The sequence below is a fragment of the Grus americana genome, chromosome 29 (genome assembly GCF_028858705.1).
Source record: "Grus americana isolate bGruAme1 chromosome 29, bGruAme1.mat, whole genome shotgun sequence".
NCBI classification, from domain to species: domain Eukaryota; kingdom Metazoa; phylum Chordata; class Aves; order Gruiformes; family Gruidae; genus Grus; species Grus americana.
In genome coordinates, this window is record NC_072880.1 from 2,906,386 (window position 1) to 2,927,815 (window position 21,430).

Here is a 21,430-nt window from a genome sequence, read left to right on the forward strand (position 1 = left end):
GGAACGGCTGCTGCAGTGAACTGCGGTAATCGTGGACGTGCTTGTTCCAGAACAAGGCTGAGAAGGGCCTGCCTGTTCCCCGCAGGAAGGGATCCCGCTGTTGCCACACTCCTGGCCAGCGGAGATGGCTTTGCTACACCGTGCGGGAGAACCACAGGCGATGAGATTGCCGTGGCCCTTCAGAAAACCACCGCCAGCGCCCTGCCTTTCTCTTCTGCTCCCTCGTGGCCTGCAGAAAGGTCCCGCTCGCTCGGCTCCGGTGCGAGGTCCGATGGTTGGGCGTACGGGGGAGAAAGGGACAGTGGGCCCTGGCGAAGCTGCTGCTGCTGCGGGGAGAAGCCCAGAATCTGCCCAGAATCTGCCCAGACCGGGCGGGGAGATGCCTGGAGCCTGGGGGAAGATGTCCAGACCAGCTCGGGGCTGGAAGTGCGACCTGTTTAGATGTTAATGCGGAGGGACGGCTGAGCTGAGCGGAGCACAATGGAGCACAAAACATGCGCATAATGGCTGAAGTTTTAATCCCCTGCTGCCGCCTGGAGCAGGGAAAACAATGCCGAGGGTTTCAAATGGCCCATCGAGCGCCCTGGCAGAGTATTATTTTCTACCTGGTACTCCCAGAGAGCCTTTTCATGTGCTAGAAGGGAAGAAAAAAGGAAAAGGGGAAGGAAGAACGGTCAGACTGAGCCCTTTCCCAGGCGTGTCAGCAGCAGGGCACAGGCTCCGCTTGGGGCAAGGCAGCATGCCTCCCCGAGAGGCAGTAGATTTCATTGGGAAAAATTAATAATTAAACTCTTGGAGCGCCTTAAAGTGACCGTTCTCTCCCCATCTGTCAGTGAGCTGATAGCCAGGCTGGGTGAGAGCCGCCGAGCATCCCACCGTGCCACCTTCTCCTGGAGTGTTATCCGGGCCATGCCGCAAAAGCCTCTGGATGCGGGATGAACCAGACCGGTCCGGGTTTCTGGCCATGCTGCTCTCTGGGAGCATGCCAGTTATCTGCCAGCTGTTCTTCCCTCAAAACCAGTACTGCTGGGCCGTTCTTTCCCACCTTGTTAACAGCTGCTGGGAATATATATCCAGGTGTGCTGGGATCGATTGAAATCAAATCCGGATTGAATCACGCCACCCCTTTTGTCCCTGTGGCCTTGAGATGGGACGTGCCAGGAAGCGTGGCTGTGAGCTGCTCCGTACAGACCAGCCCTCGTGCAATGGGTTATTGGATCGTCGCCTGTAGGAGCCGTTTCGGCAGCAGTGTTTGCCATTATCGTGGGTATCCAAGCATGTTTGCGTTCAATAAATGACAAAAAAAAAAAAAAAAAAAAAAGCCTGAAGTGCCAGAGCAAACTCTGCTGCCATCCTGTCATCATTGTCTCTTTTCTTTCCCGTTAAATCCTGCAGCCACAGCTGCTTTTGGGTCCAACCTTTGCAGCTGGACACGCACAGGGGTGCTGCGAGAGCCGCTCTGGGTGTCCCAGACCCCCCCGACCCTGAAGCCTGCGTGGGGGCCGCGTCTGCCGGGGCCACGTCCGCTGTGTGAGCGCATGGCGCCTGCGCCTTGAAAGTGGATAAACCCTGCCAGACCTGGCCGTGTGTCATTGCTGCTCAACATGGGGGGAGACAAAACCCCGGGGAGGGGGTGGCCGTTGCACACCGAGCGCAAAGGTGTTTCTCGGTGCAGACTTTGTTCCCGGAGGTGCTGAGCGCCTGGATTTTGTACCGGCAGCATTTTGCGCTTTGCTGCTCCAAGGCTGCTGGAGCCCCTGCCAGCCGCTCCTCCAGCATGTTTCTTTTGGGGGTGATCCTTTCCTTGTTTGGTCTGAACCAGGAGGTGCGAGCTCTTTTTTGGAAAGCTTGAAGCAAATGTCTCTCCCCCACGCCGTCGGTAAATCAAGCGGTGCTGGACATTTGGGAGAAAACGATACTGTTGGCTAGCAATAACCCTGGAAAACAGCTGAACAAAGAGTTGGACGTGGCAGGTGGAGGTCCTGCTGGGCAGGAGAGCGGCCCAGATTGCGCGAGAAACGAGACTGAAGTTTGCTCCCGCGCGAGGAACGGGCCTCGCACCTCCCTGTGATCCGGCAGGATCTGCTGATGCCGCCGGCTGGGTGAAAGGAAAGGCTGACGTGGAAGGACCCGGCTCTGCTGGTTGTGTTGTTGGGTGGTTTTGGTCAGCTCTGGATTTCTAAACTGGGGAGAACTGGTCTTTAGACCTCTCTTAGGCGCTCTTTTCCCGCGTGCTTTGAGCCTGGCACCCGTCAGTGTTTCTCCGTAGGTCCAAGTGGACGTCGGGCTGCAGGCAGCAGCTTCCCTGCCGAAAAAAGGGAAATTGAGCTCCCAAAGCTGGGAACCTCGGGTCTTGTGTGTGTGTGTGTGTGCTTCCCTCTGAGCAGGAGGAGCTTGGGGGATTTGGCATGGAGATGACAGCTTATGAAACTCCCCAGACGCTGCCTTGCTTTGTCGTGAGCTTACCTCCCCAATGCCTGCTTCTAACCGAGCTGTTGAAGCTTCAGCAGCCCTGTTGAGGTGAAGAAAGGGGGGGACCGGTCAGCTGGGGCCTCTGGGCACTTCTGGGGTCTGACTCGGACCCTTCCCCCTTTGTGAGACCTTGAAGAATCCTAAAACCAGAGACCCCGCACCTTTTGCCTTACTCCGTTCCTTCAGAGGAGCTGGAGGGATGGTCTCGCTCCTCCATCAGATATTTTCTGTCTCTAAAGTCTCTGCCATTTGGTTCTTGATGCATTTCAAAGCCCCACAGCGTCCTTGGGGTGCCCTCGTCTTAGAAACGGAGAAGCGCAAGGCTTCTCGCTCCCCTTTCCCCTGCGTGGCGAGTCCTGGTCTGGCCAAGCTCAGGGGACCGCAGACGCTGCCGCTTCTGCAAATGCAGACCCTCTCTGTCCCAGAGCTCCCTGGGAAGGGTCAGGATACGTGCCTGGAGATAGGGAAGAGCCTCTCCAGGAATCATTGAGGATTTTTCTTTGGGTTTTAAGTGGAGGGGAGGATGCAAACGCTGCCGGGGAGGCTGAGAAACCTGGTGTGATGCAGCAGAGCCCGGGCACCCCGTAGTCGCTGCTGCTTCTTGCAGCCCCCGTCTCTCCCGCACCCTGCCCTGCCCGCGTGGATGGCAGCAGCGGGGAGGCTGAGCCGCCGAGTTTCTGGATCCTGGCGCTGGCAGATGGCAGGGGAGGGGGGGGGCTGCTTCGGCCATCAGCCGCTGCGCTGGGGGGCAAGGCGGTGGGGAGCGACCCCTCCGGCTCGCATCGCCATCACCTGCAGAGCCTCCAGCAGTTGCCATTAGACCACCACCGTACCCAGAGCCGCCCTCCCAAAGTGCCAGGGGGGCAGAGGAGTTTGGTGCTGGGTTATTTTATTTATTTCTCTCTTTTTTTCCCTCCGAAGCTCCCCTCCCACTGCAGCCGTCCCCGCTGAGCCCTGACCTCATGATGTCATGCTGGGAGTAGGACGTGTTGCTGGTTCTTGTTTAACCAGCCTGCCTTTCTATCATTTTCCCCCTCTCCTACACGTGAAACCTGAGACCACTCTCTGTCCCTTCCCCCCCCTTTTTTTTTCCTCTTTTCCTCCCTCTCCGCTCCATCCAGAAGCTCCTTCCCATCAGGTCAGTACCGGCTCGGGTCCCTGGCACAGTGGCTGCCTCTCCGGAAACGCAATGGGGACGGCGTTTGCAAATTGTGCCGTTAAAGGCTTGCTAGATAAGCAAATTCTTAGTAGATCAGGAGGCAGAGAGGGAAATCTCGTGTGCTGGCAAGGGGTTGGGTGCTGTGATTTGGAAATAGGCTGCGCGGGTCTGGACTATGATTGCAGAGCAAGTGGATGCAAGTGGGAGCAGGGGTTTGTCACTGAGGTGATGGCCGGGGACTTTGTGGATGGCTCATGGTGTAAACGCTGCACGGGAAGGGGCGGAAAAGCATTTGAGGTTGCGGAGGAGTGTGGGACAAGTGCGAGGGACGGGCACGAGCAGGGGCTGCTGGGTGCAGAACCCCTGTGAGGGCTGGGGACATGGGGGTGCCGGTTCCTTGCAAGGGCTGTTCCCCAAATTGCTTTGCTGGCCTCGATGCATCTCCTCTGCCTGCTCCCTTCATCCCGAAGAGGGGGAGGTAATGTTTTCTCCCTGGTAAGGAGGAGAAGAGGGGGCGTGGGAGATTTAATTCCATGTCCGTGGCTCCACAGATTTTAATTTTGGATCCACGGTCATGGAATTAAATAAAGGTTTTTAATGTGCAAGTGCCATTCTTAATGTTAACATTTGTTTCTCTTCTGACCTGTGTTATCTCTTCCGAAGCTTGGCTGAATCCCTTCTGCCTTTTATATTAGCAAAACTAATTATAGTTCTGGAAAGTAGTGAGGGGCGGCTAACGAACGTTGAAGTTGGAGAATCTGTCTGGCACGGTGCTAGATACCAGAAGGTGGTTCCCAGAGCAGCCGGCCCAGGAGGGGCCTACGCAGAAGCGAAGAAAGCGGAGAGGGGAAGGATGTAGCTCCAGCAGGTACGGGGTTTCGGTGGGGTGGGATCCATCGGTGGCAGAATGAGTCCTGATGTGATGGGAGATGGTCCCGCTCTGTTGCGTGACGTTCACGTTACCCCGTGCCTCAGTTTCCTCACGTGTAGCAGGGAGCAGAGGGGCTAAAACCCAGCTTCATCAAGAGAGTGAGCTCGTTAGGATGTTACCCGTATGCCAGATCTCACTTAGGAGAGAAACGCTGTTTGGAGACAGAGAAAAATCCAAAGTCCTTGCAGGTTCAGCGTACGGTTTTCTGCGGGTTGACAGCAGTGCAGCCTGTGTTTTCTGAGCAAGCAGTCCTTCTGAGTGATTCCTTAATAACTTGCTGTCAGACTAATAATATCTCTTAAAATCCTTTCATCTCTGAAATCTTGTTTAGTTTTTGGCCTTCATTTGGACAGTAAAGTGACACTGTTCTGTGTCACTTGAAAAATATCAAGTTGGTTTCAGCATCTTGCCGGGGGAAAGAGCTCTGGCTGGCTGCTTTCAGGAAATTTTCCGTTTTGGATATACCCTTTTGGAGCAGGGTGCTGTGTGTGTTGCAGGGGGAAACTTAAATTAAACCATCTAAACACTCATTTTAAAGTGGCTTTCTACTACAAAGCCACAGCTGCTCGTACCAACTTGTGCAAAACTTGTCAAAGCTCCACTTCTAGTCCCAAAACAAAGGAAAGCTGTGCGTTTATCTCGCACAATCTCTCGACCACGAAATCCGGGCAGTGGTTCTGCAGCACTCTGGGCTCTGCTCCCAGCAGTGCTTTCTTTGACGAGTTGCAGGGCTGCGGGGAAGGCAAGGCAAGGCAAGGCAAGGCTGCTGCACCGTGGCCTGATCCGTGCCGGGGCAGATGCCACCGATCCTGTCCCTCCCCGGCACCGGCTGTGAGCTGTATCCACCATTAATGTGGCTGTTTCGTGGGAGCACGGCGGCGGGAGGAGCTGCCCTGCAGGGAAGGGGAACAGATGAATGCTGGCCGTTGCATAAATATCCGTCTGTATCTAAATATCTGTTCTACCACAGGCTTTTCTTTCCTCCTCTCCACCAGTTGCCAGTAACAGGGGGCTGGGGAGGATTTGGAGGCACTGAAATGGAGAAAAGCTGCACCAGGTGCTACGAGTTTGTTGCTTGGGGAATTTGCCCCTGTCCTCCCCCCCCCCCCCCCGCCTCCAAGGTCCTCTGAAGATTGTCTGCGAGGTCTCCGCTGGGGAGTGAGATTGTATAACACCCAGCGCTTGTTTGGCTCATTAAAAACAGTTGTTCTCATCGGGTGACGTCTCCTCTGCACAAAGGCTGGGGCTTTTTAGCAGGGGATCAGTTTTAAAATAGCTCCGAGAGCCCCGGGAGGACGAGAGGCAGCGATCCGCTCGGCTCCCTGCCGGCCAGGTGAGCCTGTCCTTATTATTTTGTGTTTTGCAGATACCCGTGGCAGAGATTCATTTTTCTCCAGGGCTCCCTGGGCACTGGCAGCCCGAGGGACGCCACCGACTCGAGGCCTGGGAGCAGCAGCATGGGGACAGGCTTTGTCAAAGGTTTCCTCTGTGCCTCGGAAGCTAATCCCGCCCGTCACGTGGTGCCGGGAGTGCAGACGTTCCCGCTGGCCTCGGACGCGGCGGCAGCAGACAGGGCAGCAGGCAGGGCCGCAGGCCCCCCCCCCGTGTGCGTGTATGCAGGGGCGGGCGGCACGGGACGGGGGGCTAAACCCAGCTTAACTTTGTTCCAAAGTCGAGTTTTGGAGGGTAATTTTTCTTGTTGTTTTGGTGCAAACTTGCTGGCGGGCAGCAAGTCCCTGCAAGGGTCAGGAAGGGAAACAGGAAAAGCAGCTTTTAAAAATAGCAAGCCCTTGAAATAGTCCCAGCGTTCGGCCTCTTTTGTCTGAATTGCTCTGGCTGCTCCGGAGCGGCCCCCGCTTGCCCCGCTGGCCGGTGGGCCAGGCTCAGCGGCAGGTGGCCAGGGGCCTGGTGCTTCTGCAGGCAGTGCCCGCCGGTCCCAGGCCAAAAACGTGCGGTGGGAAGCCCTTCGCGGGCTCTTGGCGTCGAGGGTGAGTGTGCAGTCCTCCGCGCCCCTGCCAAACCCAGGGCTGAGTGGCGTTTCGGAGCCCCTTGCTTTAAGGGCTGTGCAGTGGGCACAGCCGCATGGTTTGCAAAGGCAGGATCTTTTGAATGTGTTTTAACACGACCCAGTATGGGACCAGCGTAGGAACGTGGTTTGGAGATGGAGGATTGCCTCTGATTTGGTGTACGAAGGAGGACGTGGAGTGGTGATGGTCGTTTGAGCTCGGGCGTGAGCGGAGCTGGCACGTTTGGGGAGGTTTAAGCAGGAGGAGTCTGGGGAAAGGAAAGCAGCGTCGTCTCCGCGCGTGCTGTGGCCAGCTTTGGCGTCGGTGTCCTGAAACAGTGAGCTGGGCAACCCCCCTCCTAATGAGCAAGTAAGCTTTTCTTTTAAGGGAGGCTTGGCTGCTGGAGAGGAGATTTTTAACAACATTTTATCTTTTTGTGGTGGACTAAATAAGCAAATGAGCCATAAAACCAACAGATGTGTTTCAGCAGTTACTCATTATTTTATTATTTTAGCTGTGAGCCTCGTTAACTTCTGGGGGGTTTGCAGTGGTTCCCCTCAACCAGACCAATTCAGGGTCTGTGTCTCGGTGACGCTGCGGTGGAGCTGCCGGAAGCTCCAGGGCAGCTTCTCTGCATCACTAATACGAGCTCAGCTTGGTTTGTCCGGGCCTTACCTGTGCCAGGCTCTCTCTGGGGGATAATCTGCTGGTGAGAAACACTTGGGCTCTTGCGCTGTCGGATTTGGTGGAGAGATGCTTGGGGAGCTGCAGGTCTGGGGACTCAGACCTGGAAAGTGGAATCTCCTCTTCCCCATGGTTGTTCATCCAAAGCTTGTGGATTTTTATTGCCTTTGGTGTGCCGCGGAGGGCAGCAACCCAAGACCTGCCTCTTGCCCGGCCTCCTGCTCTTCTGAAAGGCAGAAACCCGAACCTCTCAGCTGTGTTAGCAGAACTGCTTCCTCTTCCTGCCAGGGACCAGCTATAACACCTCCCCGCCGCGTCTCAGCCAGAACTGTTATATCCAAGGTATCTGCGCTTGTTTAATAAGCGTGCCGGGCTCCTGATTGCAGTCCTTGCACCCGGTTTATGTCCCGTGTAGGATCGGACACAACTGACCCGGAGCAAAGCTGTGCTGTGAGAGCCGTATCCTCCCCGTATCCAGAGCCTGGGCAGCCGCGCTGGACGCTGGGGATGGTTTTGTGAACAGCAGACTAACGTGAAACCGTCTCCTCCTGCCTGAAACTGAAAGCCTGGTGATTGTTGGTGGGACTTGTGGGGTTTGTGTCTGTGGATATTCATTATGCAAATAACGGGCTGTACCTGTCCTGCTTTTCAGCTCTAGCCCTGTCTCTCCAGCCTTGCGCTTTGCTGGAGGAAGGGCTGGTTTTAGCATAGCGTTGATGATTTCAGTTCGAAACCCCGTGTAACCTTGGGGTGACTTGCAGAGAAGTGACGTCTGGCATTCCTGACCTTAGGAGTCACCTACTGAAAGGCTACGGCTCGCGGGCACGAGGCGGCTGGGTCGGCAGCGTGGTTGGGGTGGGAAGGAGATCTTTGGGTTGGAGAGGGGGTGCTAGTAACCCCGTGCTTTCGGACTCGACAGCCTGTGCCGACTTCCTTCTCTGGCCAGGGATGTGGGTTACCCAGCTCAGTCTCCTTGCTGGTCCTGTGACATGTCCCGCTCCCGAGCGGCACGTGGCTCGATCACCGTGTGCCGTCTCCCGGCAGGGTGGCCGGCAGTGCCGGCTACGAGGCGTAGCCCTGGTCTGTTCATTGTGCAGAGGTGCACGGCCTTGCCTTGTGTTTTCCATCAGGGCTACCATCTCTGTGGGGTGTTTTTTGGGGTGATCCTGTGCCCCGCGAGCTTTGATGTGTTTTTGGTAGTAGGCAGGATCACAGAGCGGGGACTTTCAGATGTGGAGTCTGCTGACCTCTAATTTAGAGCCGGGGCTGTGATGTTCAAGGCAAGCTGGCAAACAAGTTTGGCAACCTTCTCAAATCCAGAGAGGATTTGGGTTTTTTTCCCCCAGATGGGTTTGGATCTCCAACTCTTTCTCCCTGGTGCTGTGCTTTCCCAAGCTGTGAAGCCAGAGGAGGGGTGACCACCGTGCTGACGGATGATCAGACTGGCTCTGAGCTGCACGACCGTGGACGGGTCCTGGCCATGCTTCGGAAGGCAGCCTGCGTGTGGGGGGGTTGTGCACGGGGGGGACACTTGCCCCCATCAGAGAGCTGTTTCCGCATGAAGCTGGTGCTTGTTGCAAACTCTTCTTTTTCTGTGAGGCAAGATAGTTAACACCGCTTAGCCGGTCAGGTTAAAAATACCCTTCCCTTCCCCCCTCGTTGGCTTTGTTTCGCCTAAGAAAAATAGTTCTTTTGCCTAAGAAAATAGTTGTGTTTTGAGCTACCAAAATAACTCCCCATGTCAGCCTGGTAGAGTTCGAGGTGGAGCTGGGCTCTTCCCATCTCTGCAGTCTCCTTTTTGATAGGAGTTACCGACTCGAGACCATGACTCTCCTCCTCCATCAGAAGGGGCTGAATTGGGGGATCTTAGGACTTCTAAGATTAGGATCTTAGGATTTCTAAGAACAACAACAAAAAAAACCCTTCTGGGGCGGAGACCTTCCTGTTAACACCAAACAAGAAGAAATACTCTTGTAATCAGTTCTGTGCAGGGACTCCTGCGAGGAGGAGCCTCCCTTTCTGTGGAAGCCTCCAGTTGAAGAGCATCTCTGAGAGCGTGGAAGCAATGAACGGTTCGTAAATGACTTAATTTCTTCCTTAAAGCAGGGAGCTTTGGAAAAAAGAGACAGAGGATCCAGAAGCGGTTTTACCTTTAAAAGCAGGGATGCTAAAAGGAGGGCGTGGTTGGCCAAGACAAAGGTAGAGTATTTAAAGGCAAGAAAGGCCAGGAACTTTGTAGTGAGGGACTGGGAAGGAAGTAATCGAAGGAAACACAAAGATCAGTGGGATGTATTTAAAACCCATCTGTGAGCCCAGAGAAATCAGGTGCTGTGGGTTTGTTCTTTCCTTTCCCCATTGGAGAGCCTGATAAAAATGAATAAGGGTTCAGGTCTCGAGCACAAATAAAAGCGGAAAGCTAGGCCGAGCACTGGGCTGGTCCTTCGTGGCGTTAGCACACAAGAGCGCTCCGTTTCCCTTAGTCAATGGCGAGCAGAGCCGGTGGTGACACAAGCCAGTGCTTCAGAGATGGGAGCGACCTCTTTGTGCCCAGAGCCGGGCCGCTGTCCTGCGTCTCCGGGCTCTGCTCAGCCCAGGATCCCAGCGGAGGTTCACTCGTGCATCCTCCTGGCCAGGAGAAAGGCTCTTCCCAGCTGCTTTGTGTTTTCCACCTAGTCTGGTTTTGCTCGGGGAGGTACGGCGGGGCATTTGTGCCTTGCGGGAGGTGCTGGGGGCTTAGGAAGGCTGGCTTCTCTGCGTTGCTTGTGAGCCATCCCCTGGCTTGGGGAAAAGCAGTATTGAGCCTAGAGACGGATCTGTCGTCATCCCCAACCTTCAGGCTCCGCTCAGCTCCCTGACCCGAACCCACTTTGAGGATGGAGCTGGCACTATTTCCCTCTGTGCTGGATAAAGGAAGATTTCCCTCGTGTCGCCTCTTTTTTTCTTGGGAATCTTTTCCAGCGTAGCAACCTGCTTCTCTCTGCTTTACTGTAAATATTTGTATCCTGCTAAACGGTGATTAGAAAAGTCATTTGAAAAACAAATGTCCTTGTGTCACGCTGTCCTCGGCAGAGATCCTGCACTGAAGAACCAGATGGCAGCGCTGGAAGAGGAGCGTAGCGTTCGGTATCTTCCCCCACCGCAGTATTTTAAAGCCTGGTGCTTTTCCTTCTGGTCCTCTCACCGACAGCTTCCCTCTGCTGAGGTCACGGCTGAAGTCCTGCATCACCTGGAGGAGCACGTGGTGAAAACTGGTTTTAGAAAGCGGGGTGAACTTGGTGAAATCTCCCAGAAACGACTCTGCTTCCCCAAAGCAGAAAGGAGATGTTTAGCGGCACAGGCCGGTGGCCTGCTGGGCCCAGCATGGTCTAGGGAGGCACATGCAGGCAGTCGTGGCGACTGGCAGCAAAGGCTGTTTGCTTTTTGGGATCTAGATTGTCAGCCCTTCTGTAGGGACAGTCTCTTTTTGACTTCCTCCCAAAGTGGAAGTTTGGTTAAAAACCCCCACACGTTTATGGGGAGATAAAGAAGCGCAATCCCGCTTGTGCTCTTTGAGACTTTATTCCTGTGCCTTTGAACCTCGCGAAGATGATCTTCCTGTTGGTAACAGCATCCCCTCCGCCGCCTGGCTGGTGAGGCCTGCGCCGTAGCATCCTTGGCGCTCCCGGGGGGGACTGCTCTGCTCTCCCAGGAACATCCCTGGCTAGAAGGCGGCTCTGCTGTTTGCCTTGGTGGTTTTCCATATCAAGGCGTGGATGCCTTCCTCCGAGGTCGCCCTTTTCTTGTCTCCCAGTGGCTTGTTCTGATGTCAAATCGCTTGTGCTTTTGCAAGCAAGAAATATTGCTCTTGCCCCGCAGAGCTGCCTTTTCTGTGCCATCTTCCCCTTCGGCTCTAGTGGAGATTTAAGTGCCAGCAAGCTCTCGCCCTGTTAACGTCTTCCCCCGCAATGCTGCGGCGGGGTCTGTGGCTTGGCAGATGGGACTGCTTGGGCATGGCAGAAGTGATGCCGGTAGAAAGTCACCCACTTGCATTTTAAATGTCAGTGTTGTTCTGGAGCAGCAGATTCCTTGGTGGCCCACAGACCCCGCACTGCACCCGACGGAGATCCCCTTGGGGTGACCTATGGTGAGAGTTAAAAATAAAGCTAGACTAAGCCTCCTTACTAAGCTGTCTGTTGGGAAAACCACCAGAGTCTTTATAGACCCGCTAAGCCTGAGAATAGCTGAATTGGGGGTATGAGGGGGTTTGCCAGCTACAAAAGAAAGAGCAAACCATGTGTGAGAGCCGTCCCAAGGCCGTTGACCCCGTTTGGCCTCCATGCTGCTTTGTCACCAGGTACTTGTGTTGGAGAGGGTGAAGGCTGGTCAGGAGACTTCCGACTGCACGAGGTAGTAGGTAGTTTTCGCTTTGGACGCGAGCGGAGTGGATCTGCGATCGCTGCTGCTCACCTCCGAGGAAACCCAGGCTGCGTGGGAGCTGCTGCTTCACTGAGGCCTGATGCTGCCACAGAGGTGATGGGCACCAGCTCCGCTTGTTTCCTCCATCCACCTCCAGTTTGGGAAAGAACGAACGCTGCAGGAGGAAGCTCTTTGCCACAGGAGCGTGTCTGGCCCGCCGTGTACACCCGCGGGGTCTCCAAACTGGAGATTGCCGTGAAGCTCAGAGCTCTTCCAAGGGTGCAGCCCTTCCCCTGAGCAGCACCAGCAGGCAAGGGATGCTTTCCTGGCCTGCGACACGGTGCCCTCTCCCAGGAACACTGGGCGCTGCAGCCATCAGCAAAAGCCTTTCTGCGACCAGCGGGAAGCTGGAGCATCACATCAGGGCGAGGTGAAGGGCCTAAACGCTGAACCAGCTGCTCCGGGTTGTGTAGAGGGGAGGGTGAATATGTTGTGGTGTCCACGGCACGAGGCTCATACAGAGACGTGTCTGAGAAGAGACGCTGCTCCTGCAAGGGGAAAGCCAGTCTGCGTTCATCCCCAATTAGATAGGAGAGATGGAAAGCAGCTTCATTAGTGCTGCTGCCTGTTTGGCCAACGCCAAGACACAAAGAATCCATCCATCCATCCATCCATCCCACTCCTCACAAATAAGTGGACAGGACTGAGGTTATTAAATCTTTATTAAAAGAATATATATCGCAGCAGCGTGTTTGGGGGACTCTGAACCGCTCCCTTCCACAGCCACTGGTAGGACAAGGGGGTGGATGCTGCGACCCGAAGACGTGACAGCTGAAGGTGCCTGTAATGTGCCACCGGCCGGGAGGATGCTCTGGCTAATCTGTTGAGACAAACGCTGCAGGTTTTCCGCCTGTCGGTGTTTTGGCAGGTTTCACAGCAGTGACTTGTTTCTGGCATCAATCGTGGCAAGGTCAAGGGCTTCCAGCGCTGGGTTGCGGGGGCTGCCGGCCTCGCAGGCTAAGTTTCTCCTTTGGCGTTGGTGGGTTTTAACTGAACCAAGCTCCCCAGGAGGGAATCCCTCCCTTTGGCAAAAAGCAGCTTTACCCACAACGTGTGTCGTCCTTGTCCGTCCCGCAGGGCCTGTTCTGCTGCTGGTGGATTTTGCCATGGCCGTTGGAGCAGCCTGTGCTGCTCGCTGCCCGTCCTTCCCGCTGCCGGCAGCTGCCACCCCACCGCAGGGACAGCCAGCCGGGCTGCGAACCTCCTCGGAGCGGTTGGACCAGGCTGTAAGCTGCGGCCATTTCCCTGACGCTGCGCTGTCCGAGGAGCGGATTCGTGTCCTGCAGCGGGGAGGCAGGGCGAGGGCAGGGTAAAGGCAGGCGGGCAGTGAGTGCTCCAGCGGCCTTGGCTGACTCTGCGGCAGCTGAGAGGCAGCGCTGGGAGCTGGGGGAGGAGGCGACTGCCAGGGCTGGCTCTCTGTGGGGCTGAGGGTGTTTGCATTTACCCCTTACAGCCTCTGAGATGAAGGTTTCTCTTCTTTTTTTTTTTTTTGCTTTTGATGATTGCTGTTAGGAGTAACCATCCGCCCTCCATGCTAAGAGCAGAAGGCCTGAGGGCAGCACACCCCGGTACCATCTCCGAGATCCCCCCATCCCCTCCCGGTGGATCTGCTCCCCTGGACAGACAGACGTCCAGCTGCTCTCCAGCACGTGGGGCGTCCCCTGTCCTCCTGCCTCCTTTGCCTGGTTATCCTTATAAATCAGAGTCTTTCCTGCTGTCTAAGCCACATCCCCTGGCTGCAGCTTAATCCTGGGATTTCTTACCCAGCCTGCAACGACAAGAGGAACATTATTCTCTTTGTCTCTGCCGCAGCCATGTTTTGAAACCTGTTGCCATGTCTTCCCTCAGCCTCCTCTGTTTCTTCATCCTTTGCTCCACAGCCCACGTGTTTGAGGTCTCTTATCTGAGTCTTCTTGTTGCCGTCTGGACGCCTTCCTTGTGAGCTGTGTCCTCGTGGGGCTGGCCTTGGGGAGGCCTTGCTGCCGGGGCGGGGAAGGATGGTTCCGGCATCGCAGTGACGTGTTCCCCTTGCGAGGCGTTTGCTCTTTCTGCAGCTCTCTGGTCCCGACTTGCGTCCGCCTGGTTATTCGTTGCAACCCGCCGATCCTCTGCCGCGGAGCCGTGGCCCTTCCTCATCTTGTACGTCTGTGGGGAGTTGCTCCGGGCTCGGGGCAGCGCTTCTCGCCAGGCTGCATCCCGTGGTCTCGGATGTCTGTCCCAGGGTGCTGGGATCCTTCTGAACTTTCTGTCATCCTAGCTGGGGATCAAAAAATGTTATGGAAGCAAACGAAGTGAAAAAGGCCGAGAAGTGTTGTGCTGTGCCCGAGGGGTGCGAGGCTGGGGTTCAAAGGGAAGGCGCCACTGGGATTTTGTGCTTAGTGTGGGGCTCAGGAGAAGCAAGTTCCCATCCGTGTCTCTGCTATGTGTCTCCGATGGCTTTGTCCAGGTCACTAATGCTCCTCTCCTTGCTCTGTTGCAGACTCTGCCATATTCCCCACCATGGGTGACATGAAGACTCCAGATTTCGATGACCTTCTTGCAGCGTTTGATATTCCTGACATCGACACAAATGAGGCCATCCATTCCGGCCACGAGGAAGCTGACGCTCACATCAAGCAAGTCCCTGGGGAGCCAGGACCCCCTGACCACGTGCTCCCTCACACAGACATCACCGCTGTCAGTGTGATCGTCAAGAACACCGTCTGCCCCGAGCAGCTCGATGCCCTGGACGGGCGCAGTAAAGATGGACACGTCATCGGACCGCGCTTGCTGCAGAATGGCTTTGGGGCCACCGAGATGCCCAGGTCCCCCACCTCCAGGTCTGTGGAAGCTGTGGCATCCTCCAATGGGGAGTGTTGGGTGAAAGAAAAAGGCCCCAAAGCCCTGGATATCTTCTCCCATTTTAGCCCCGATCCCAATGAAGACAATGCTGCCAACCTGATTGACAGACCCCGGGAGTGTAAGCCGAAAGAGAAGTCCCTCGCTGTGCCCTCCCTCTCCCCGTCTCCCACCCCGTCGCTGGACTGCAAAGAGCCCATGGGAGAGAGCACGGAGAACCTGCCCCCAGCTTTCCCCCAGTCCTTCGAAACCAGCCAGGCAGGGGGGGCAAACGGGTCCCCTCCTACCATCCCCTGCATCAAAAAAGAGGAGTCCGACTCGGAGGAGGTGGGCCGCGAAGCCAGCCCCAAGGGTTTGGCTGCAGCCTTGGGTGACAGTCCCTTGGAGCACCTGAAATCGGTCACCGTTCGCTACTCCACAGATGATTCTCCCATCACATCCTGGCCCGGTTCTGACCCAAACCTCGACAGCAGCGCCAGCAACCTTCCCGAAGTGAAACGCTCGCCCGCCAGCCCCCGGGAGCCGTTCTTCAAGCCTTCCTCGCCAGTGGTACAAAGCCCCAGGCTCCCCACTTCTCCAAAGCAGCTGGACAACATCACCCTCAAGGAAGAGCAAGAAGTTCTGGAGAAGTCGATGGGAAGTCCACAGAGTATGTCCAGTGCTGAGGAAGAGGAGGAGGAAGACGACAACAACAACGATTCCCCTTCTTCCAATTCCTCGCGACCCCTGAAAGTGCGGATTAAAACCATCAAAACATCTTGTGGCAGCATCACCCGGACAGTGACCAGGGTCTCATCAGATTCGGAGCCGGGCTCCACCAAGGGGCCGGCCGAGCAGAGCTCTCAGGAGACTTCTCTTGAGGGTGCCGGCTTCTCAGCATCGGCAGAGAAAGATGAAGGGATCGCGCTAGAGGTGCCCAAGGAGAAAATGGAGCTCTCCAGCCCCTTGAAAACCATCGAGGGGCCAAAAATTATCAGTGTTCAGCTTGGCAACGGCACCAAGCTCAAAGGGACTGTCCTGCCTGTCTCCACCATCCAGAACGCCAGCAGCGCCATGCTGATCGCTGCCAGCGTGGCTCAGCAAAAATCCGTGGTGCTGCCGGCAAAGACGGGTAAAGCCGTGGCCAAGAACATCATCAATCTGGTGCCGCAGACCCTGCCCAAAGCCGACACCAGGACCAACGTCAGCACCGTGACGCAGACCACCACCATCACCACCACGGCCAACCAGAAAGTCAACGGCACCACAGTGGTGATGGTGCAGCCGCAGAAGCCTTCCCCTACCATCGCGGGCACGGTCATTTCCCGGAGCCAGTCCAGCCTCGTGGAAGCCTTTAACAAGATCCTCAACAGTAAAAACCTCTTGCCAACGTACAAACCCAACCTGAATCCTCCGGCCGACGCGAGCCTCACCCTGCCTCCCTTCGGTTACCGCTGCCTGGAGTGCGGGGACTCCTTCGCCCTGGAGAAGAGCTTGGCTCGCCACTACGACCGGCGAAGCATGCGCATCGAGGTAACCTGCAACCACTGCACCAAACGCCTCGTCTTCTTCAACAAGTGCAGTTTGCTCCTGCACGCCCGGGAGCACAAGGACAAGGGCCTGGTGATGCAGTGCTCCCATCTGGTCATGAGGCCCATCGCTTTGGATCAAATGATCGGACAGCCGGACATCACCCCCCTGGTCTCGGTGGCTTCCTTCCCCGCTAGCAAAGTGACTGGTGTGGCTCAGGATGCCTTGGCCGCGGCCAACGGGGCTCAGGACCTCCCCATCCTGCCTCTGAGCAACAGCTCGGAGCAGACCAACTACAGCTGCTTCAGGTGCCTGGAGTGCAAAGAGCAATGCAAAGACAAAGCCGGGCTGGCCGCGCATTTCCAGCAGGCAGTGACCACGGGGACCACCAGCAGCACGGTACGTAGGTGGGATGGCGGTGGGAGCCGCAGCAAACCGTCCCTGGGGATGCGGGAGTCTCCACTTGTGACTTAGGCAGCGCCTCTGCCTCTGCGCACCCGATTCTTCCCGATGTAAAACTCACGCAGGAAGGAAAACGCATGAGCTGGGGTTCGGTTCATGCCCTCGAGGCACCGGGTGGAGGAAAGGGAGGCCTTTGTCAGTTGTCGGCAGGTGATAGAGCTGCCCCGGTGGGTGCAGGAGCCGGGGCGCGGCAGGGAGGGAAGAGCGGGTCCCCGAGCATCGGTGCCCTGCCTGCTGGCACCCGCTGTGGGACGTAGCTGTCCGCGCGGAGCCATGTTAGAGCCGTGGGCGCTGCTTCCTCTTTTGTCGGCTTGAAGCACAAATGGAGTCTGGAGAAACCAGGGTGGTGGTGGGGGTTTCTTCCCCCCCCACCGGCTTCAAGAGCCAACCTTGAGATCCCATGTGCTTCCTGCTGCTGCCAGCACATCCTGGTTTGTTTGGGCAGGCAGCATCCAGCAAACGCACGGGATTAACGCTGCTGAGGGATGACCTTTAAAAGGCGAGGAGGGAAAAGAGGTCCACAGAGGAGCCCTGTCCTCCCTGCAGCACGTCTTCACCTTTCCCTTTGGCCTGCGATGTTCAGCCCCCTCGGCTTCCTTTGCATAGAGGGAATTTGCTGTTTCCTGGTAACTCTGTTTACTTCGAAGCTGCTGCTGTAGCCAGGACGCTGTTCAAATGCAGATATGACGGCCCTGCTGCTATGGAGCAGGCCTGCTTTCTGTTTGAAGGTCACCAGGAGCACCGAGATTCACGTGCTTATGTGGATTGTCCCGAGGAGCTTTCTTTTACCGGGAGGATTTCTTACTCCCACCCCCTCTTGTAGCCTTGGTGTCGATGGAGGGTTTGGGACGTGGTGAAGGTGCAGGGCTGCAGTAGGAGGGCACGAAGAGGAGGAGATCAGGGACAGGAGAGCTGGAGGAAATCGTCCTGATCTCCCCGCAGGCGCCTGCTGCCTGTGAATGCGGCAGCGTAATATTTCTAGCTCCGAGGGAGCCCATCTGCGGCGAGTGCTTGAGCTTGGGAATTCAACCTGAAGCTGCTGGCAGGGCAGAACCTGTTAACAGCCTCCACCTAGCCACCCGGCAGACTCACTCCTCCCTAAACCAACACCGCCTACAAACAGCTTTTTTTCCCTTTAAAATAAAGAGGCCCAGAGGCTTTCCTCAGCACAGCGAGGCATGGGGATGGCTGAAGCCGTAAGCCTCCCTAATCCTCTTCCTCACCTGGCACCTTTCATCCCCCCTGCCTTGCCGACATGTCCCTTGTCCCTGCTCCGTCTCCCGGCTGCCTTTAGCTGCTGTTCCCTGTCCGATCCCTCGCTCCCTCCTGTTGCCCTGCTGCCAGAATCACCCGTGGGTCTCTCTTGGCGGTGCTTTGGAGCCCAGTCTGGCTACCGGCAGCGAGGGGAGCCCGAGGACAGCTTGCTGCCTGTGGCGCCTGGCTGGGGGCTGCTCCTTTCCTTCCTTGCCCCACCTTTGCTCTAGCCATCCTGTCTTTCCAGGCAGCTCCTTCTGTTGGAAGCTCCAGCCCATTTCCTCAAGTCCTTGTCAGCTTCTCCCCTTGACATCCCCGTGTCTGTATCCTGGCATGGAGCTAGAAATAGTTTCAAAACCGTTTTGGCAGCTGGTTTGAATACACCCCCGCTCCCTCCGGTAAAACTCCCTCGCCAAGCGGCTGGTCCCCGGCTAACCCTTGGCATGCACCGCAGCTGGGACCCATCTGTGATGAAAAGCCCGGAAAAGGCATCTTGTCCACGTGTGAAACACCCTCAACAATTACCCAGCAAGCTGGCGCAAGCAGATTATCTCCTAAAACGTGCCCTGCGGAGTCCTGGCACTTCTCTTCCCCTGGCGGCACGTGGATTGGGGCCGCTTTGGGTGTTGCAGGTTGTTAGCCTGTCCGTCTGCAGAAAAGGCTTCAAAGCCCTTTTGTACAGGTGGGTGCGTGCCAGGCCGAACCTCTCAATGCTCTTCTTCCCCCCAGGTTTGTACGACGTGTCCCATGATCATGTCCAATCGCTGCAGCTTTAACGCCCATCAGCGGATGCACAAAAACCGGCCTCCCCACGTCTGCCCCGAGTGCGGAGGGAATTTCCTCCTGGCGAACTTCGAGGCCCACCTGAAGGAGGCCTGCCTGCACTTCTCCCGCAGAGTGGGGTACAGGTAGGGCACCGCGGCCTGAGCTCGGGGCAGGGGGACCTGGGGAGACACCCAGGACCAAAGGGGAGAGTCCCAAGCCTGCGGCGGGTTTTCGTTTTGCAGATGGGGCAGGAATCCACATTCGTCCTCCCCGGCGGCGCTGGGCGCAGGGCTGAGGGTGAAGGTCTCACTTTACCCTTCTCTGGCTCTCACTCCTTTAATCCCAGGGGATTTTCCTCCTCCCGGGACCTCCTGGCCACTGTTTTACCTCGGTCACGCCTGGCAGCATCAGCCCCTTCAATCTCCCAGCTCCTTCTGATGAGCTGCCTGGGCCCTGGACCCACCAGTGATGGGCAGGACCGGTTGCTCCAAACTGGAGCCTTCCCAGAGCCCAGAACTGGTTTGAATCCTGGTGTCTGTTGGGGCAGGGGCTCTTCCCGAGTCCCGTGGTCAGACAGGGAGCAGGCGTGGGCCCTTGTGCTCCGACTTTTGGCGTGTGCCAGTCTGTGTGGCACAGCTGAGCTCCCCCGTGCCGTTTGTCCCCTACCCCTTGCCTCCCGCTCTCCTCCCCTCTCAGGTGTCCCAGCTGCGCCGTAGTCTTCGGCGGGGTCAACTCCATCAAGTCCCACATCCAGACCTCCCACTGCGAGGTGTTCCACAAGTGCCCCATCTGCCCCATGGCATTCAAGTCAGCCCCCAGCGCCCACGCGCACGTCTACACGCAGCACCCTGGCTTCAGCAACCAGCAGTCCAAGTAAGTGTTCCCTCCTCACCAGGAGAACCCGGAGCGTCGCTGGTGGGTGGGACGTTGCGGGAAGAGCTCAGCACCAGCACGGGGAGCTGCATAGCCATCTCCTCTTTACTTCCCCATCCCTTGGCGTGGGTCAGCTGCGCCCAGGGCTGCTCTCCACCCTCTTGATGAAGGGGTTCTTCCAAGTTTCTCTTGATCCAAACCCGGGCTGTGCCAACAGCGGTGTTTTTTTCCTCCGGCAGAATGATTTACAAGTGTGCAATGTGCGACACAGTCTTCACCCACAAGCCGCTGCTCTCCTCCCACTTCGACCAGCATCTGCTCAACCAGCGGGTCAGTGTCTTCAAGTGTCCGGACTGCCCGCTGCTCTTTGCCCAGAAGCGCACCATGCTGGAGCATCTCAAGGTAACGCTGCGGCGGGCTCGGCGCTCTTTGCACAGCCTGTCGCTGCTGGTAGTTGCTGACTCTCCTTCGCCAGGGGCATCCAAGGCTGCGTTAGGGTTGCCAGTTCATCACCAAGGCAGCGAGGCCCAGAGATGGGGTCCCCTTGTCCCCCACGCCCGTCCCAAAGCCTGAGGAGATGAGCCTGTCTGTGCAGGCTGGGGCCTGGGGGTGGGCAGCTTTCCTTCCAGCTGCTGCAGTGCTGGGGGGAGAATCCCGGCCCCAGGCACCTGCCAACACCTCGTCTTTGCTTTCCAGAACACTCATCAGCCCCAGAAGCCCAAGGAAGACCTGGCGAAGAAGGCGGCCGTGCTGCTCACACCGAAGCAGGAGCCTGTTGAAACCCCCGTGTCCAAGATCTCAGACGAGTCTTCGTCCTCCACAGAGGAGGATGAGCCCCCCAGCTCCCCAGAGCTGCGCAAGACCAAGCGCAGCCGCTTCCAGCGCAAGACAGTCAACAAGTCGAAGGGCAGCGGGTGGACATGCGGCGTTTGCCACTCCTGGTTCCCGGAGCGTGACGAGTATGTCTCCCACATGAAGAAGGACCACGGCAAGGTGAGGAGAAAGCCGAGGGCTCCAGCTCCGGCTCTGCCGAGCCGTTGGGAATGCGGGCGGAGAATGTTTATGGCACAGAGCAGCAGGTCAGCACTGGACCAGGAGCACGTTCTGCCGCAGTCTGGACATCACTTCTGCCCCCAGTACAAACTCGGTCAGGGCTGAGGTTTTGGGGAGCAGGGATGTTACCCAGGCTGGTGAACAGCAATGACCGGCTACTCGTTATCCAAATGTGCAGCTGTGGGATGGGCGGGGAGAGGAAATCTGAGCAGCGCTGAGTTCCCACATCTGGCTTCCCCACTCAAGTGGGGAGCCCCGCTCTCCAGCCTCTCGACTCCCCGCGTGCTACCCACCTGCCTCTTTGTTTCTTGCAGTCGGTGAAGAAGTTCCCATGCCACCTGTGCGAGCGTTCATTCTGCTCCGCTCCCAGCCTCCGGAGACACGTGCGAGTGAATCATGAAGGGATCAAGCGCGTTTATCCCTGCCGGTACCCACAGCACCTTCTCCTGGGTTTGGCTGAGAAAAGGGCTCTGGTTTTATAGGAGTGACTCCGGGTTCCTTCGGTCAAGCTGCTGTGGGGAGGATAAAGCTACGGATGGTTGAAGCATGATGGGGATTGAAGTGGCTGGGAAGTAGGAGGGAAAGGAGGTACTGGGAGGGACTCCAGGGTGTTACACCCTCCAGAGAAACACGGATGAGCCCGTTCGTGGTTAGAGCCGGGGTCAGGATGGCAGAGCCAAGCTTTCCCAGGGAGCCAGGGCTGGAGCGGGCCTGGGGCTCAGCCCCTCGCTGCGGAGCGTCCTTCATTGCCGCCCTGCTCTGGCCCTGCAGGTACTGCACAGAGGGCAAACGGACCTTCAGCAGCCGCCTCATCCTGGAGAAACACATCCAGGTGCGACACGGGATCAAGGTGACCGACCAGACAAAGAGCCAGGAGGTCGTTATCGCCCGGATAGGGACCGGCGCCACGCAGGTACGAGGTCTCTGCCGTCTCTCGGGGTGCTCGCAAAGGGCTGGGGCCTTGTGGAG

At 57.0% G+C, this 21,430-nt stretch overlaps 1 protein-coding gene across 2 annotated transcripts in view; it reads left to right on the top strand.

The window, feature by feature from the left end:
• Positions 1-21,430, top strand: part of ZNF687 (zinc finger protein 687) — a 29,833-nt gene that overhangs the window by 5,080 nt on the left and 3,323 nt on the right. Inside the window, exons 1-8 of one of the 2 annotated variants that reach the window (XM_054806221.1) lie at positions 7,421-7,821; positions 14,187-16,453; positions 18,500-18,678; positions 19,232-19,408; positions 19,648-19,810; positions 20,105-20,401; positions 20,776-20,888; positions 21,233-21,374. In XM_054806221.1, the coding sequence (XP_054662196.1) occupies positions 14,207-16,453; positions 18,500-18,678; positions 19,232-19,408; positions 19,648-19,810; positions 20,105-20,401; positions 20,776-20,888; positions 21,233-21,374 (3,318 nt within the window). In that variant the 5' untranslated portion in view covers positions 7,421-7,821; positions 14,187-14,206. Of the gene's footprint in view, positions 1-7,420; positions 7,822-14,186; positions 16,454-18,499; positions 18,679-19,231; positions 19,409-19,647; positions 19,811-20,104; positions 20,402-20,775; positions 20,889-21,232; positions 21,375-21,430 lie in introns of those variants that run through there. The other variant, XM_054806222.1, reaches the window with a different exon arrangement.